A 16,757-nucleotide genomic window follows, 5' to 3' on the forward strand; every position below is an offset into this window, starting at 1 on the left:
GAGCCCCACTCCCGCTGCACCTGGACCACCCCAACAAGCCACCTGCACCTGGATCCCCATTGTACTGAGCACCAACCAGCTGCACCTGGATCCCCACTGCACTGAGCCCCCCACATCCAGACCCAGTAATCTCCCACCTCTGTGCAGCCAGTGGCCTGTGCACCCAAATGCCATGCTGGAGTCTCCACATTTATTTGACAAATAAAATTTGAAAAAATATTGTGTGCAGAATTTTTAATTTTTTGGTGCAGAATGCTCTCAGGAGTATGTATTATATAGGTAGGAAATCTGCTGAAGAGCACACAACTTCAGTTTTCTCCTGTAGGTTATGACAGAAGCTTTAAAAAGAAGAAAGGCAATAAAGAAGAAAATACCTTTTACTAGCCTCATTTGAGTCTATGAATAGTTCTAGTATTAGGATTCTGTTAGTCTACTTTCTTTAGTGAAAATAATTGAGAAAATTTTGTAATGTTTTCATAGTTTCGGTGTTCTCAAAAGATTTTCTTTTGTTCCTTTGTATATCTGCTCATTTACACTGCCCTACATTTTTTCTTTTCCTAACGCTGTAGTGGCATATTTTACCACAGTAATTGAGGTCTAGATTTTATAGTCTTGTGTTTAGAGGTGTATAAATAAGCTGAATTTTTTTTTTAAAAGTAAAGCCAGATAAAAGTAGGCATACAGTCTGAGGTCTGATCTAAACCTGAAATGGGTATGATTTGTTTTATCCTTTCTCTTCCTATCTCTTCTGTTTTGTTTTTTGTTTTTCTGGGGAAGGAGATTTTTGAGGGTTAGGATAGGGAACTTACTGGTTGGTAGAATTCCATCATTCTTCATATTAGAAGTCAGACTTTACTATAGAAGTACAAATTATTATTATTTATTATTATTCTCAATAATTAGCCCTGTGCCTGATAGTATTTTCAGAAGCAGGCCTTTGGGATTGTAAACCTCAATGCAGCTGAAATTTTTTTGGCCCTATGGGAGGCAGATCTATTTAATAGACCCAACTTTTATAAAACTAGAGCAATCCACTGCTAAAAAGTTGCATAATAACTTGGGAGGTGGCAAATGGAAATAACCTTATTCTTCTGCAGTACGCATCACTGGTCTTGTTTAATTTTATCCCAACCCTTGCCTACACAACAAACGAGTTAATCTACCTTGAACACATGAAAAGTGGATTGATTTCACATGTCCATTCCACTGTAGGTGTTTGTGTGCTCTAGTGCACAGTTGTTGGAGAATTTTTACCCTTAACAATACCCATTGGGGCAGCCCAAACACCATCTGCTGTCTTGCACGCACTATGCAGGCATAAAAGGCAGAGCTGCCCCAGTGCCCCGTCAGTTCCTTCCTACCGCCCGTAATGATTGTTGGAACTCCTGGTCCTTGCTTCTGCAGGTCTTTACCTGCTATGTGTAAACAGTACCTTGTATAGTTTAGTTTAGTTTAAAAATAATTTGTGGTTGTGGTGGTTTTTGTTTTATGTAGTTCTGCTATCCAGTTTGGGTACTAGCCCCAGTGTCAGATATATGTTGTGGTCTCTGCGTTTCAAACGCTGTCACTCTTGTGGCATGGCAGTGCTTAATAGTGACCCTCACCACAGCTGCCCTAAGAGCTTGGGGAGGCTCATGTAAGTGACAAGTGTGGCATTTGTAAGGGCGGGAGAGGAGGAGACAAAGCAATCAGATTAAAAAGTCTGTTGATGGAGTTGTTGCTATGGCCTCCATCTGAGCCCTCTATCTTGGTCCAAATACTGACGAACTCAGCATTAGTCAGTAGCACACTACTGCAGTCTTCAAGGAGGAAGCATTCCCAAAAGTGCACATTCCCAGAGCCCAGAGTGGGCCTGCTGAGACTGGCTCCCGAAGCATCTCCTCCTGCCACAGTACTGTCGAGTATGTTCCCAGTACCGTCTACTCCTGAGGCATTTGAGGCTGCAAGAGAATTGAGGTTGTCACCATCACCAGGGGTTCAAGAGACTCTTGGCACTGGTGCCTGAGGTGTGTCTCCTGCGCCATCACCTCCATACTAAGTAGCTCCATCGGATGTGGCTATCAGGGTGGCAGATAGGTCGAGACCATCTCGGGGAAAGCCATAGATGATCTCTCTGGCTCACCTTTCTTCAGAGACTGCCTTCTTTACTGGTGCCAACGTGTACGGTACCACCTTGGTCTCAGCAATAAAGTTCTTACTCATCACACACTGAAGTGGATTCCTGTGTATCCCAACCTAGCCAGTCCCATCAGGAGGAATGGCCACCCTGATTTCTGCCTCAGTACCAGTAGGGAGGGATTGTTGGGCTATGCATAGTTGGGGACTTGGGCTGTGCCAGTGGCCCTTTTGGAATCCATGGGCTCCCCCATCAAACAAGAGCATCCCCACAACCATCTCAGCCAACTCCATCTACTGGGAGTCAGGAGCATTGTCTCTGCAACCACCACAGCATTGGTACCAAGCAGAGTCAGGGTCTCTCACACAATCAGCCAGAAGAGGAGCAGGAACTGGACCTGCTCCTAGTACTGGTAGCACCCTCTTCCTCATCCCCAGATGAACCTATTTCTTCACCTAGGGACAATTTTAAGACTCATTAGGAGGAGTTGAGGAGAATGGCTATGGCCCTAGATATCCAACCAGAGGAGGTCAAGGAAAAATCTCTCAAACTGGTGGACATTTTGACATCTGCAGCTCCAGCTTGAATAGCTCTACTGATTAATTGAGTCTGTCTTACAATCTACCAGAGTCCTCTGGCAGACTCCAGCTTCCCTGCCTCCAACTCCAAAAATAGTGGAGAGATGTGGTGGTGGTGGTAGCATTCCTCTGGAGGTTGTGTCACTGGTGGTGGTCAGCATTCACATAATCTGATCCACCTTTGACATGCTAGGCCTCCTGATCAAATCAGACAAGTCAGTCATGTCTCCAGTGTAGAAAATAGAATTTATTGGTATGGTCCTGGATTTGACAGATGCCAGGGCTTTATGGCTTTAGACAAGATTTTGTACAATTCAAAGCCTTATTCTGGACTTGAAGGCTTATCCTCTCACTGTGGTGAGAAGCTGTTTAAGGGGATGGGGCACGTGGCAGTGTGTACTTATGTGGTCCAGTACACCAGACTGAGCCTGGGACTCCATCAGGACTGGGTGGCAGAGGTATATTCTACAAGAAAGAACCACATAGACATGTTAGTGCACATATCAAGTCACATCTTACCCTCTCTAGATGGGTGGACACATCTGCTCAGTGTATGCAAGGGAGTTACTTTTGCCCCACCTCAGCACTCTTGCCTTTGTCACAGATGCCTCAGACATGGGGTTGGGGGGCTCATCTGGGACACTTGCAGACATAGGGTCTCTGGTCACCCCAAGATCTCAGTCTACACACAAATATCCGGGAGCTGTGGGCCATCTGTTTAGCTTGCATGGAGTTCCTTTCTCAACACCAATACATCCATTTGCCTGATGTGATCGACAATATAATTGCTGTGTTTTATGTAAACGAGCAGGGAGAAGCCTGGTCCTCACTGCTCTGTTGGGAAGCAATCCTGTCTGTATATTTTTGAAAGTGACCCAGGGCCTGGGGGTTCAAAATACCCTGGCAGATTACCTGAGCAGGTTGTTTTTCAATCATCACAAATGGTCCTGTCACTCAGACATAGGAACATCCATTTTCCAGTTCTGGGCAGCTCCCCAAGTGGAGTTGTTTGCAACAAGGAATAACACAACACCTTAGGTTTGCTGACAGATGCGTTTTTACTACTGTGGTCAGAAGGGCTGCTGTATGCTTCTCTCCTCCCCCCACGTTCCTCTTCTGCCCAGAGTTCTGTGCAAGAATGGATCTATACAGAGGATTTAAGGAGAGTATGTTCTTATACTAAGTAGTTGGCTCCTCCAAAAGTCTGAGCACACTCTATGCTCGTGCCATTTTACTGTAACTATCTTTCAAATAGATATCACTACATTACTCCTGCTAAATAGGTATTGCCCAATTTAAAGGAATGGAGCTCAATTAGAAGTATTTACAGTACGATTCTAGTGTGGTGTATGTCTGTGCTGGAATAATATAATTCCACCACTTAGAGGAAAATAAGATTGATTGCTTGTAAAAACCTAGCAATTCACGTGTCTCCTTAAAATAACTTAATAAAAAATGGAAAAACTCTGTGATTTAATAGATCTTTAATTCTTCAGGAAGCCTTTTTTACAATATTGCAATCCTTACTAAATGGTTGGTGAGAGAAATTCTTAAATATAGTACTGTGTAGTTTTTTAGATTTTATCATTTACTAAAGTGCTAATCACTAAAATAAAAGGAGAAATAGTTTTAAAACTATCAGCCATTTTATATGATAGGGAGTCCAAGAAACATTCTTTCTGTGATTAGTGGTGTTTATTTGCTTGTCTCTGGAATTTGTCTACTTACTGTTTGTTTGAACAAATGTATACTTTTTTTCCTATGCTATCTTCATCTTGCATAATTTTGTTGGTAAATGCTGTACACGTAGGGCTGGATTTTCAAAAACGGTGTTGCCATTGAAGTCAAGGGGAATTTCCCCATTGACTTTAATGGGGGTAGAATTAGATTAGTATCTTGAAAATCCCATTTCTAATCTTTGTTTCTTTTCATTGTGGGAATGTTTGGGCATTTTGCTATTGACCCTAGTAGGAGGAAGACTGGGACAGGTTAATACTCAGATCTGAAATTTTTTTAGCATCTTTCTAGCAAAAACCTTACATAAACATGATTCTTTATGTGGTTTTGATTAAAACTGTTTTTCAAATCTGAGGTAGTCAGGACCGTAGTCAGAGAACAGGCAAAAATGTCAAAATAACAGAAATCCTATTTTCAAAAGTAATTTAGGAGTCCAAAACACTTTTGAAAATGGGGCTCAGGCTCTTAAGTCAGTTGAGGCACTTTTTAAAATTTTACCCTTTGATTCATTTCATATAATAGTGGAAGTACTAATTTGTAACTTTTTTCCCCCCCAAGGTATCCAGAGAATGGTATAGTAGAAATGGGTGCCAATAATCTTCGACCACGAGCAAGAACCATTTTGAAGTGGAGTGAACTCAGTGTGGGTGATATGGTGATGGTTAACTACAATGTAGAGACTCCAGAAGAGAGAGGATTCTGGTTTGATGCAGAAATTACCTCTCTGAGGGAAATCTCAAGGACTAACAAAGAAGTTCATGCCAAAATTCTTCTGGGGTAAGATTATATTGACCAGTTTTGAAAGCATGCAGTATGCAGGAAAAAAAAAAATCAGAGCTTTCAGTTTTGGCCATTACATTTCATTAGATTAAAAATTTAACTTTCCGTTTTACCTCTGTATCTGTCTGGATCCTGGAATTACTTGAATTTTTTAGCAGATGGAAACTTTTTAGGATCAATGCATTTAGAATGTGGTTGTCTTCTCTTGTGCCCCTCCTGCCATGTTTTTTTTGTTTGTGGGGTTTTTTTTCTATTGGTTGATTGAATTGCCAGGGCTAATCTTATTGCGTGATCTGTTATCTGTGATCCCATTGGATCAGACTAGTAACATGTTTTCCTTCAATACTACCAAGGCTGAAGCATCTATTTTCAGTGGATTTTTTTGTTCAGGCCCTTTGGGAATTTCCAGATCCTAATGGGTGACAGTTATCTTTGGTACTCTAGACAGACTTCTCAGTCTGCTAGTAGAATGTTCGGGGCCAGATGGTTCGTAGGTTAATGGTGGAATGGAAGAAAACAAATTCTTTGAGATTTCTGTATAGACAAATTCAGCTATTTCACTGAATCTTATACAAGGTGCTTGAGGACAGCTCTTCAGAGGCTGAATTTACTTCAAGTCTGTAGTACAGAATTTTGAGGTACGCAATGAGATTGCCTTTTTCCCCCTCTGTCATTTTCTCTTAGTGCTATAATTGAGGATATCTGAGTTCTATGTTGACTTCATGGTGAATTTTGGGCAGATAAGCATCCTTTCCTTCACCCTAGAGTATTTTTGCTAACAAGTCTGCTTCAGCGTTTAGCAATGAAGGCTGTAAAGCCTTTGGAATACATTTAGAACATTTTTCTCAACACAGGACTCTTCATGTGAATCAAAGTTACATATTTTAATCTGGATATAGAAATTTCTCTGTTTCAATAGTCCTTCATAGTATGCCTATTTAATGTAAATATCCTTGATCTTAAATTTGAAGTATTATCTGTCTGTTTCAAAATCTTCCCCTCTTGGATGTGCTAACCAAGACAGTCAAATAACTTTCTTTTTGTCCATTTTATTAGGAGATAAAAGGTTATTACCTTCAGTATCTTCTGCTGAACTATAACTTAATGGGCGGAAATCTATGATTTGTAGACATGGCCAAAATCTAGTTTGATGCTAACTATATTCTCTGTATAGTTCTCAATTATAGTGCTTCAAGTAATTGTCCACATAGATTCTGCTTTTGGTGCACATGGATTACACGTGTGTGTGCGATCTGATTTATTTTTGGGTAGCAGCGTTCATTAGGGCCACACCGGTACCCTGGATGGTCTCATGCCCTCCACCGAGAACATAAAGGGCGGAGTAGTCCCAGCAACCCTGTAGGTCCTTCTTACTACCCATTGCTGGAAATTGCAACCCTTGGCAGTATCCACTTTTCTTGCACACTGTGCCTTTCACTTTAGATTTTAGGACTAGTTGATTAGTTAGTTTTAGTTCATAAACTAAATTTCCTTTTGCATGTTGGCATATATATTTTTTTTAAAAATAGTTGTTTAGGTCAATTAAGTATCATTTAGCTTTGACAGCCTCTGTATAAGGGTTCTAGGATCATAGCAGAGGCTGAGTTACCAATCTACAAGAGCTGTTACTTGTGTGACTCCACTATGCCTGTAAATGATGGGCACTCTTAGTGTTTCATTTGCCTTGTGGAAGAACACATTATGCATTATTCCTTTTCCAAGCATACCTGGAATGTGAGAGAGATGAAACTGAAACTCTTCCTGCCAGAGAAGTTGTTGATGCAGGCCTCCTCGGATCACATACCTCTGGCATGTTTTGCCTTGCTGTGTAGACAAGCTCTTAATTTAGCAGTCATCTTTGAAGCAGGAGTTCTCTCTCTTCCCCACATTATTTCCAGCAGTAAGATGACAGAAAGAGTAGAGAGCAAGTACAAGGCCAAAAAATGCACTAATTGTTCTTCCGTATTTTCAGCCCTGAATAGAGCAGTTCTGCTTGTTTTGCCATCCACAGGAGTAGGATGAGGCCTCAGTTTTATGAGGAAAGGCGAATCCTCCTACAGCAATCCAGAGGATTTCTTGTATCCACTCCCAGCTGTCATGCAGTTAAGGTCTGTGGTGAGTTGGTTGAGCAGAGCGTGGAAACTTGCATTTTTTTTTTCTGGAAACAGTCGCCATAGGATTTTTAGACAATGCCACAGCAACACGTGATCAATAGAGTAAAATAACTAGTCCTATGACTTTATAAACCCAGCTAATATTCCCTCTTTAGCAGAGTGAACAATCACTTGCTTAATGACTTCTTCAGGTGGCATTTAAAGCAGAAGTTGTTCTTCTACAGAATGCCTTATTCAGCAGCCTGCTTCCAGCTTGGTGGTGGTGATAATTTCCAGGGGCTGAATGTCTTTACAACCTTCCCCCACATGATCTCCATATCCATTTATTCCATAGACCCAGACCCACTCTTCAGGAATCCCATAAGACTATTAAATGGCCATATCTCTAAGAAAACAAGTGGGCTACTTACTTTCAATCCCTATTATTTAATGAATTGTTGAGTGGGTATTATTCTTTTAGACACTTCTCCAAACAAGGATTGAGTCTGTGCTTAATACAATACATAATTTCAGTGAGTGACAGTCCTTGTATAATAAATATGAGATGTATTTGTGGGCTTTTTGTTTGTTTGCTTTTGACTTGTGGTGTTTTTTCCCAATATTTCAAGTGTTTGTTTCCATCTACAAGTTACCCTTCTTTGGGGATTTATGTTGTATTATTGCCAATTCGTATTTGTAACAGTAGTCCATAAACTTAATTTAGTTCTTCTTACTCTTTTCCGTTTTGAATATTTTGAGGGCAGCACAACTTCTTCTCACTTATATATTAAGATTCTTTAGGAAATTTTTACTTAGTTACCGTCTTGAAAGCTAAGTGTGATGTGCTTTTTGGAAATGCTTTTCGAGAACTATCTTATATTAGACAGGTAACTGAATTAATGGCATTTTCTTTACTTCTTCATTTCTTTAATTTCTAACAGACAGAACATTCCTGACAACAAGTGCTTGGATTCCATCTAAAAGTGCACAGGAATTGTCAATCAAAAAACAAGTGATAGTGGTAATAACAATACCACTATAAATATAGTTGATCCAGAATTATTCCAGAGTATTTCATAGAATCTCTATATAGGATGACTTCATCCATCTCTTAGGAAAAATGTGGTATTCTTGGCTAGAATTTTAAAATTAAGATGCTCAGGACTGTGGGCTACTGTTGTGTATACAAATTGAATAATTACACGTCCAAAAAGATTAGGTGGGTAGCTAACTAGTAATTTGCACGTACATTTATCTTCTTTGTACGCACAGTAGAAATAACAAGATGTGCCAGTGGAGGTGTACTTTTCTGCATAGCTTTTTTTGCACTGACATCAGACCTCTACTTTTTGAATATTTGATCCCAATATTACGCAGTATTTTTTGGGGAAAGGAAGTGAAAATACCAGTTGATAGTACAGGCTATATTTTAGGGCTGTCGAGCGATTAATTTTGGTGTTAACGATAGAATACCATTTGTTTTAAATATTTTTGGATGTTTACTACATTTTCAAATATATTAATTTCAGTTACAACACAGAATACAAAGTGTACAGTGCTCTTTATATTTTTTGATTACAAGTATTTGCACTGTAAACAAAAAAATTGTATTTTTTTAATTTACCTCATACAAGTACTGTAGTGCGATCTCTTTATCATGAAAGTTGAACTTACAAATGTAGAATTATGTCCAAAAAAACCCTGCATTCAAAAATAAAACAATGTAAAACTTTAGCGCCTACAAGTCCACTCGTCCTACTTCTTGGTCAGCCAATCACTCAGACAAACAAGGTTGGTTACAATTTTCAGGAGATAATGCTGCCCGCTTCTTGTTTACAATGTCACCTGAAAGTGAGAACAGGCGTTAGTATGGCACTGTTGTAGCTGGCGTTGCAAGATATTTACATGCCAAATGCTCTGAAGATTCATATATCCCTTCATGCTTCAACCACCATTCCAGAGGACATGCTTCCATGCTGATGATGGGTTCTGCTTGATAACAATCCGAAGTAGTGTGGACTGATGCATGTTCATTTTCATCATCTGAGTCAGATGCCACCAACAGAAGATTAATTTTCTTTTTTGGTGGTTTGGGTTCTGTAGTTTCCGCATCAGTGTGTTGCTCTTTTAAGACTTCTCAAAGCATGCTGCACACCTTGTCCCTCTCAGATTTTTGGACGGCACTTCAGATTCTTAAACCTTGGGTATAGTGCTGTAGCTATTTTTAGAAATCTCACATCGGTACCTTCTTTGCGTTTTGTCAAATCTGCTATGAAAGTGTTCTTAAAACGAAAATGTGCTGGGTCATCATCCAAGACTGCTAAGCTAACATGAAATTATATGCAGAATGCAGGTAAAACAGAGCAGGAGACATACAATTCTTCCCCGAAGGAGTACAGTCACAAATTTAATTGACACATTTTTTTTAACAAGCTTCATCAGCATGGAAGCATGTCCTTTGGAATGGTGGCCGAAGCATGTCCTTTGGAAGGTGGCCAAAGCATGGAAGGGGCATACGAATGTTTAGCATATCTGGCATGTAAATACCTTGCAACTCTGACTACAAAAGTGCCATGCAAAAGCCTGTTCTCACTTTCAGGTGACACTGTAGAAAAGAAGCAGGCAGCAGTATCTCCTGTCAATGTAAACAAACTTGTTTATCGTAGCGATTGACAGAATAAGAAGTAGGACTGAGTGGACTTGTAGGCTTTAAAGTTTTACACTGTGTTGTTTTTGAGTGCAGTTATGTAACCAAAAAAAAAATCTGTCTTTGTAAGTTTCACTTTCACGATAAAGAGATTGCACTTCAGCACTTTTATGAGGTGAATTGAAAACTACTATTTCTTTTGTTTATCATTTTTACAGTGCATATATTTGTAATACAAATAATAAAAAGTGAGCACTGTACATTTTGTATTCTCTGTAATTGAAATCAATATTGAAAATGTAGAAAAACATCCAAAAATATTTATTAAATTTCAATTGGCATTCTATTGTTAGAAGTGCGTCTAATCGCCATTAATTTTTTTGAGTTAATTGCATGAGTTAACTGCGATTGACAGCCCTACTATATTTTGATAGTATGGAAATAAACAAGTATTTAGAGTTCAAATAGGGCTGTCATTTTGACGAAAAAAAACCACCAGGATCTTTAATATCTTTGTGGTCCCTCCTGAGATCATGTAAGGGTGCTGCTATCCTGACCCCCTTCAGTTCCTTCTTCCACCCACACTCTGAGTTAGAATGTCCTGTAGCATTTTCCTCTGCCCTTTTTGGACACTCACCTACTCAGCATCTATTGCTCTGTAAACAGTTGGCAGTTACTACCCTGTACTTCGCTTTTCCTTTAAAATTTAATTTTTGTTCTGTTTTTGTTCTTTCTTAGTTGGTGGTGCTGGGCACCAAGGGTACGCAGCACTTTCTAAGCTTCAAGCACTATCTATCACATGGGGCTTCTTTTCCCAATAGTACCGCGGACCCCCCCACCCCTCCCACACTTTTTTTATGTTGTGCCTTGGTGAGGGGGACACTAAAGAGAGATGTGCATCTGCCTATCCTTCGGCAAGCATATGCAGATTTCCAGGGATCTGCACCTCAAATAGCACCTTATGGAGCAAACTATGAGGCCTGCCTCGGCAGCGGTCCTAGCTCCCAATCGTCTTGTTAGCACTCATTCAACCACTGCCCCCTTCCACAGCTTCACTCAGGCCTCTGGACTCTGATTCCTTTCCAAGAAGGAGAGGCCAATCCTCCTCAGATGTTCCTCTCAAGGGGATCCATAAGACTGACTGAGGCCATTCTAGCTCCAAGAGAGGTTCATTGTCATCCTTGAAAAGGGGTTTCCTACAACATTGTGACTCACTACATACCTAAGGTAGAGCTGAACCATCCACCTCTGTCTCCCCGGTGCTCAGGTGAGAAGATCCAGGTACCATACTGTGGACTGCGGAACAGTCCATGCAACTGCCTTCGAGTCCAGTACTGACAGACATTGTTTCAGTGGCGTTAATCTCTCTACATATCAACCCGTAGGCATACATGGTGGCAAGGGACCTGCTGTACCTGTCTGACCCCAGTTTGCCCTTAGTACAAGAGTTTACTGGTCCCTTGGTGCCACCTGTTGCTCCTGGTCAATTGACCACTTTGGCACCTGGGCAGTCACTGACCTTAGTATGGGCTAAGAGACAATTTAAGGGCTCCACCTCAGCACAGTCCGCTGTGCAGCCTCGCTCCTCAATACTGGGACACGCTTCCATTCTGGCGTGGATGCTCTAAACTTTGGTGCCTATTGCTTTGGTACCAGGGAATTGTTACAGTTTATTCCTCAGCATTGACTATGAAGCTTGTTTGTGGTACCTTATTTGGATGTGAGACCTTTTATGTCTCATGGACTGTTTGGGCACAGATCACTGTGCATCGTCAGTACTGACTTGTCTCTATCCTGCTGGGTGCGAGACAAATCGGATCATCCAGTAGCTCCACCAGGTTGCGCACCACCTAGGCTGACTCAAAATTCCGAGGCCCCCTTCAAGATGAGAGCTGTCTAGCTCCTCACCATCCCCAGCTAGGTGCACTGTCCAGTAAGTCATCCAGACTGCCTCTGGACGGGGACCGTCATACTATGATTAGTACTGATCATATTGTAAGAACAGATCAGCATGGCCTGACACCTTTTTGTCTCCCTATGCCCTACTCCCTTCTCAGAGACTCCCCAGGGATTACACAATCTGCCAGGTTGTGGTCTCCACCTCATTCAAAAAGTCGCTGGACCTTGGTGATGAGCTGAGCTACTGCACAAGAATACCTATAAGCTACTGGATAGCCTTCAGGGGGCAATCCCAGGAAGAGTAGCCCTTTTAATTAGTGAGGTCCTTTTGGAACCAGAAAAGGTCCTGTTGAACACACCAGCTTTGTTCGCTCACACAGACAAGCACTCCCATGTCCCTGCATGTGGATTAGTGTGTTTTTATTCTCATTTGGGTCTGAAGTCCCTGGTGGTTATGGTTGCCAACAAGACATTGAGGCAGGGGAGAAACAAGTCTGCCCCCAAAGAGAGCCCAAATGACTGGACATCTTGGGCAGAAAAATGTATTCCACTTTGTCTCTCCAGATTTTTTAGCTAATCTGCAAGTGCTGGGAAGCTTTGTCAAAATAACCAGAGAAACTTCCTGAAGACACAGTGGAAGACTTCAAGGCTTAATGGTAGAGGGCCATATGGCCAGCAAAAAGTCTTTTGGTCTGCACTGGATGTGGTGGATTGTTCCTCCAGTATTATGGCCTGTGTTTATAATAATGAAAAAAGTCATGGCTATATAATTCTGATATAGCACCCGATGTAAAACAGACTATAGAGGACCACCTTTTCATGGTGTTTTTTTTAGTCTTGGACAAAAATAAGTTAGATTAATTTAAAGACTCCCAGGCAACTGTCTAATCCTTAGGTGTAAATGCCCCTGAGCCCAAGAGATGACAGCAAATACTGCCACACACCCAGTACTGCCCATAATACTTTAGGCAACCTCTATATCTGCCCAGGCAATTTGATTTTCTTTTTGGAAAAAATCATAGACCTCAGAGAAGGTTCTCTAGCTCTGGCATCAATCAACAGGCCCATACCCAGCCATCTCTGGGGAAATCCCCCTTCTTCTTCGAGTGCTTGTTCATGTCTATTTCATTCTAGGTATGTGCCCGTCCATGTGCATGGTCATTGGAGACTTTTGCCTTAGTTTCAGAGTAACAGCCGTGTTAGTCTGTATTCGTAAAAAGAAAAGGAGTACTTGTGGCACCTTAGAGACTAAGCAGTTTATTTGAGCATGAGCTTTCGTGAGCTACAGCTCACTTCATCGGATGCATAGCATATCGTGGAAACTGCAGAAGACATTATATACACACAGAGACCATGAAACAAAACTTCCTCCCACCTCACTCCCCCGCTGGCAACAGCTTATCTAAAGTGATCCTCAAGTAGAGCCATTATCACTTTAGATAAGCTGTTGCCAGCGGGGGAGTGAGGTGGGAGGAAGTTTTGTTTCATGGTCTCTGTGTGTATATAATGTCTTCTGCAGTTTCCACGATATGCTATGCATCCGATGAAGTGAGCTGTAGCTCACGAAAGCTCATGCTCAAATAAACTGGTTAGTCTCTAGGTGCCACAAGTACTCCTTTTCTTTTTGCCTTAGTGGTATCCATAGGGTTGGCTGTGGTGTCCTCTGGAGTGCCGCACGCATGCCGCATGCATGCCATGGTATATCAAGCACTGCTGGCCCTATGCCCTCTCAGTTCCTTCTTACCACCCGTGGTGGTTAGTTGGAGCGCCTCTCTCCCTTGCCTTGCGATTTTCTCACCTTGTTAAGAGCCATTCAGCCTTAGGGCTTTGTACATAGTTTTAATTGTTCTTGATAGTTATTGTCGTAGTTAGAGTCCCCAGTGGGACTTTGCCCCAGGTGGGGCATGACCCAGTCCCCCGGGTTCAAGCACTGCACCGACTGTAATAGGCCTATGCCTGTTAGCGGTCTCCATGGCTGTTGTCTCAAGTACTTGGACGAATCACCCACCAAAGAGAAGAGTTTGTAAAAACTTTCGGCCACAAACTCAGAAGGAGCAGGATATCGAACTCTGAGCCCTTCTAATGGAGTCGGCCCTTCACCCGATGTTCGAGCCCTCCCACCAAGAATCGGCGAGCACCTCAGCATTGGTGCGTTGTGCACCACCAGCGCTGGGCTCTGCCTGGCACCGATCAACATCTCTGGCGCCTAAGAAGAAGGCGCAGAAGCACAGCTCCCCAGCATTGGGCAAAAAGGCCCAAGGGTCTTCGGGCAAGGGACCTAGTTCAGCCCGTCCAGCCACTCCGGAGCTGCGAATGCGAGCCTCTCCTGTTGGGGCTCTGAGCCCCTCAAAAAGTCTGTCACCGACTCAAAGGAGTGGTATGGGACCGAAACCCTTGCTGGCACCTTCCCAGGCCTCCCCGGCCCGGAGAGAGTAGAGACCTCCACCGGTGCCCTTGAGGTAGCAGGATGCAGCAAAGGCTCCCCAGGAGGGCAAGCCAGCCGCCGTGACTCCTGGGGGAGATAGCTGACTATCCTCTGATAAAAAGACGGCACTCCCCACCCAAGCGACGCAATTCCCCAAATCCACAGCCCTGATCATCTGGTGCTCACCCCTGGCCACTGGCACTGCAATTGTGGTCACCGCCACTCAGGCGATTCACCTAGAGATCAACATCCGATCTCCATATAACTAGCACTGCTCGCCCGCCTACTGGTCGGCTTCCTGTCGAAGATCCCCATTGCTTACCACATGAGAACGATCCCCATCCAGGCTCCGGACTCCTGGGCGCCAGTACCATTCGCCTCAGTACCAACACTGCTCATCCTGCTCCGATCACCGTTTCCGACTGCAACCGTTAGCAGGTACACCCAGTCATTGACGGCTCCTCTGTGGTCACCAGAAGGGGACTCCTCCAGCACAGAGGGCAGGTTTAGCCACTTGCCCAGGTCCCACAAGTGCGATTGGAGCCCTGACACTACATCGACTGTGACGGTGCAGCAGTGGCATCAAAGCCAGTGGCCTTATTGGGGTTCATGGTGAATGACAGTCATGGCAATGCCCCCTTCCCAGCAATCGGCTGCTGCCTCAGAGCAACAGCAGGCGGCATCGGGTGCATTAACAGCACTGGGCTCAGTGCGTGCAGATCGCTCGGAGGTTGGGATAGAGGAAACAGAACCCAGCCCTAAATCTCCCCTCCCTGATGGTGGCTGAAGCTCTGGAACCTCCTCCGGTAACCCAGTCATCCTCGTCCTTGGACAAGGCAGTCTCCGGTCTTTCAAGAGCCAGACCACCAGATGAATCAATTCTGAAGCACTTAGATGAGAGGAAAGTGATCATGAACAGTCAGCATGGATTCACCAAGGGCAAGTCGTGCCTGACAAAACTATTTGCCTTCTATGACGAGATAACTGGTTCTGTGGATGAAGGGAAAGCAGTGGACGTGGTGTTCCTTGACTTTAGCAAAGCTTTTGACACTGTCTCCCACAGTATTCTTGTCGGCAAGTTGAAGTATGGGCTGGATGAATGCACTATAAGGTGGGTAGATAATTGGCTAGATTGTCGGGCTCAATGGGTAGTTGATCACTGGCTGCCAACTAGACATGGAGCCATTATCAAACGGAGTGCTCCAAGGGTCGGTCCTGGGGCCGGTTTTGTTCAATATCTTCATTAATGATCTGGAGGATGGTGTGGATTGCACCCTCAGCAAGTTTGCAGACGACACTAAACTGGGAGGAGTGGTAGATACACTGGAGGGTAGGGATAGGATAGAGACTTAGACAAATTGGAGGATTGAGCCAAAAGAAATCTGATGAGGTTCAACAAGGACAAGTGCAGAGTCCTGCACTTAGGACGGAAGAATCCAATGCACCGCTACAGACTAGGGACCGAATGGCTAGGCAGAAGTTCTGCAGAAAAGGACCTAGGGGTTACAGTGGACGAGAAGCTGGATATGAGTCAACAATGTGCCCTTGTAGCCGAGAAGGCCAATGGCATTTTGGGCTGTATAGGTAGGGGCATTGCCTGCAGATTGAGGGATGTGATCGTTCCCTTCTATTCAGCATTGGTGAGGCTCATCTGGAGTACTGTGTCCAGTTTTGGGCCCCACACTATAAGAAGGATGTGGAGAAATTGGGGAGAGTCCAGCGGAGGGCAACAAAAATGATTAGGGGACTGGAACACATGACTTACGAGGAGAGGCTGAGGGAACTGGGATTGTTTAGTCTGCAGAAGAGAAGAATGAGGGGAGATTTGACAGCTGCTTTCAACTACCTTGAAAGGTGGTTCCCAAGAGGATGGATCTAGACTATTCTCAGTGGTAGCGGATGACAGGACAAGGAGTAATGGTCTCAAGTTGCAGTGGGGGAGATTTAGGTTGGATATTAGGAAAAACTTTTTCACTAGGAGGGTGGTGAAACACTGGAATGCGTTACCTAGGGAGGTGGTGGAATCTCCTTCCTTAGAAGTTTTTAAGGTCAGGCTTAACAAAGCCCTGGCTGGGATGATTTAATTGGGGATTGGTCCTGCTTTGAGCAGGGGTTTGGACTAGATGACCTCCAGAGGTCCCTTCCAACCCTGATATTCTATGATTCTATGACTTCAGGGAGCATCAGGCTCTGCTCCAAAGAGTGGCAGAAAATCTGGGCTTGGAAGTGGAGGAAATGGCAGAGCAGAGGGACTCCTCTCAGTTTCTACCCCTGCCCGCGTTGCTTTGCCATCCCACATAGGGGTCTTCAAGTTCGCCAAAGCCCTATGGCACACCCTCTCGTCCATCCCTCCCACTTCCAACAGGACAGAGGAAAAAATGCTTGTTCTGGCCAAAGGATAAGAGTATCTGTATACCCACCCTCCCCTGGGCTCGTTGGTCATCTCTGCTGCCAGTGAAAAAGATAAGCAACTCCATTCCTC

At 43.5% G+C, this 16,757-nt stretch overlaps 1 protein-coding gene across 6 annotated transcripts in view; it reads left to right on the forward strand.

The window, feature by feature from the left end:
• The window catches only part of UHRF2 (ubiquitin like with PHD and ring finger domains 2), a 176,340-nt gene that overhangs the window by 62,407 nt on the left and 97,176 nt on the right, over positions 1 to 16,757 (forward strand). For 4 of the 6 annotated variants that reach the window (XM_037901917.2, XM_037901918.2, XM_037901916.2 and 1 more), the window contains exon 4: positions 4,990 to 5,208. The exons of the other annotated variants lie outside the window; for them this stretch is intronic. In XM_037901917.2, the coding sequence (XP_037757845.1) occupies positions 4,990 to 5,208 (219 nt within the window). The remainder of the gene's footprint in view (positions 1 to 4,989; positions 5,209 to 16,757) is intronic. 6 annotated transcript variants of the gene reach the window in all.

Source organism: Chelonia mydas, chromosome 5 (assembly GCF_015237465.2).
Source record: "Chelonia mydas isolate rCheMyd1 chromosome 5, rCheMyd1.pri.v2, whole genome shotgun sequence".
NCBI classification, from domain to species: domain Eukaryota; kingdom Metazoa; phylum Chordata; order Testudines; family Cheloniidae; genus Chelonia; species Chelonia mydas.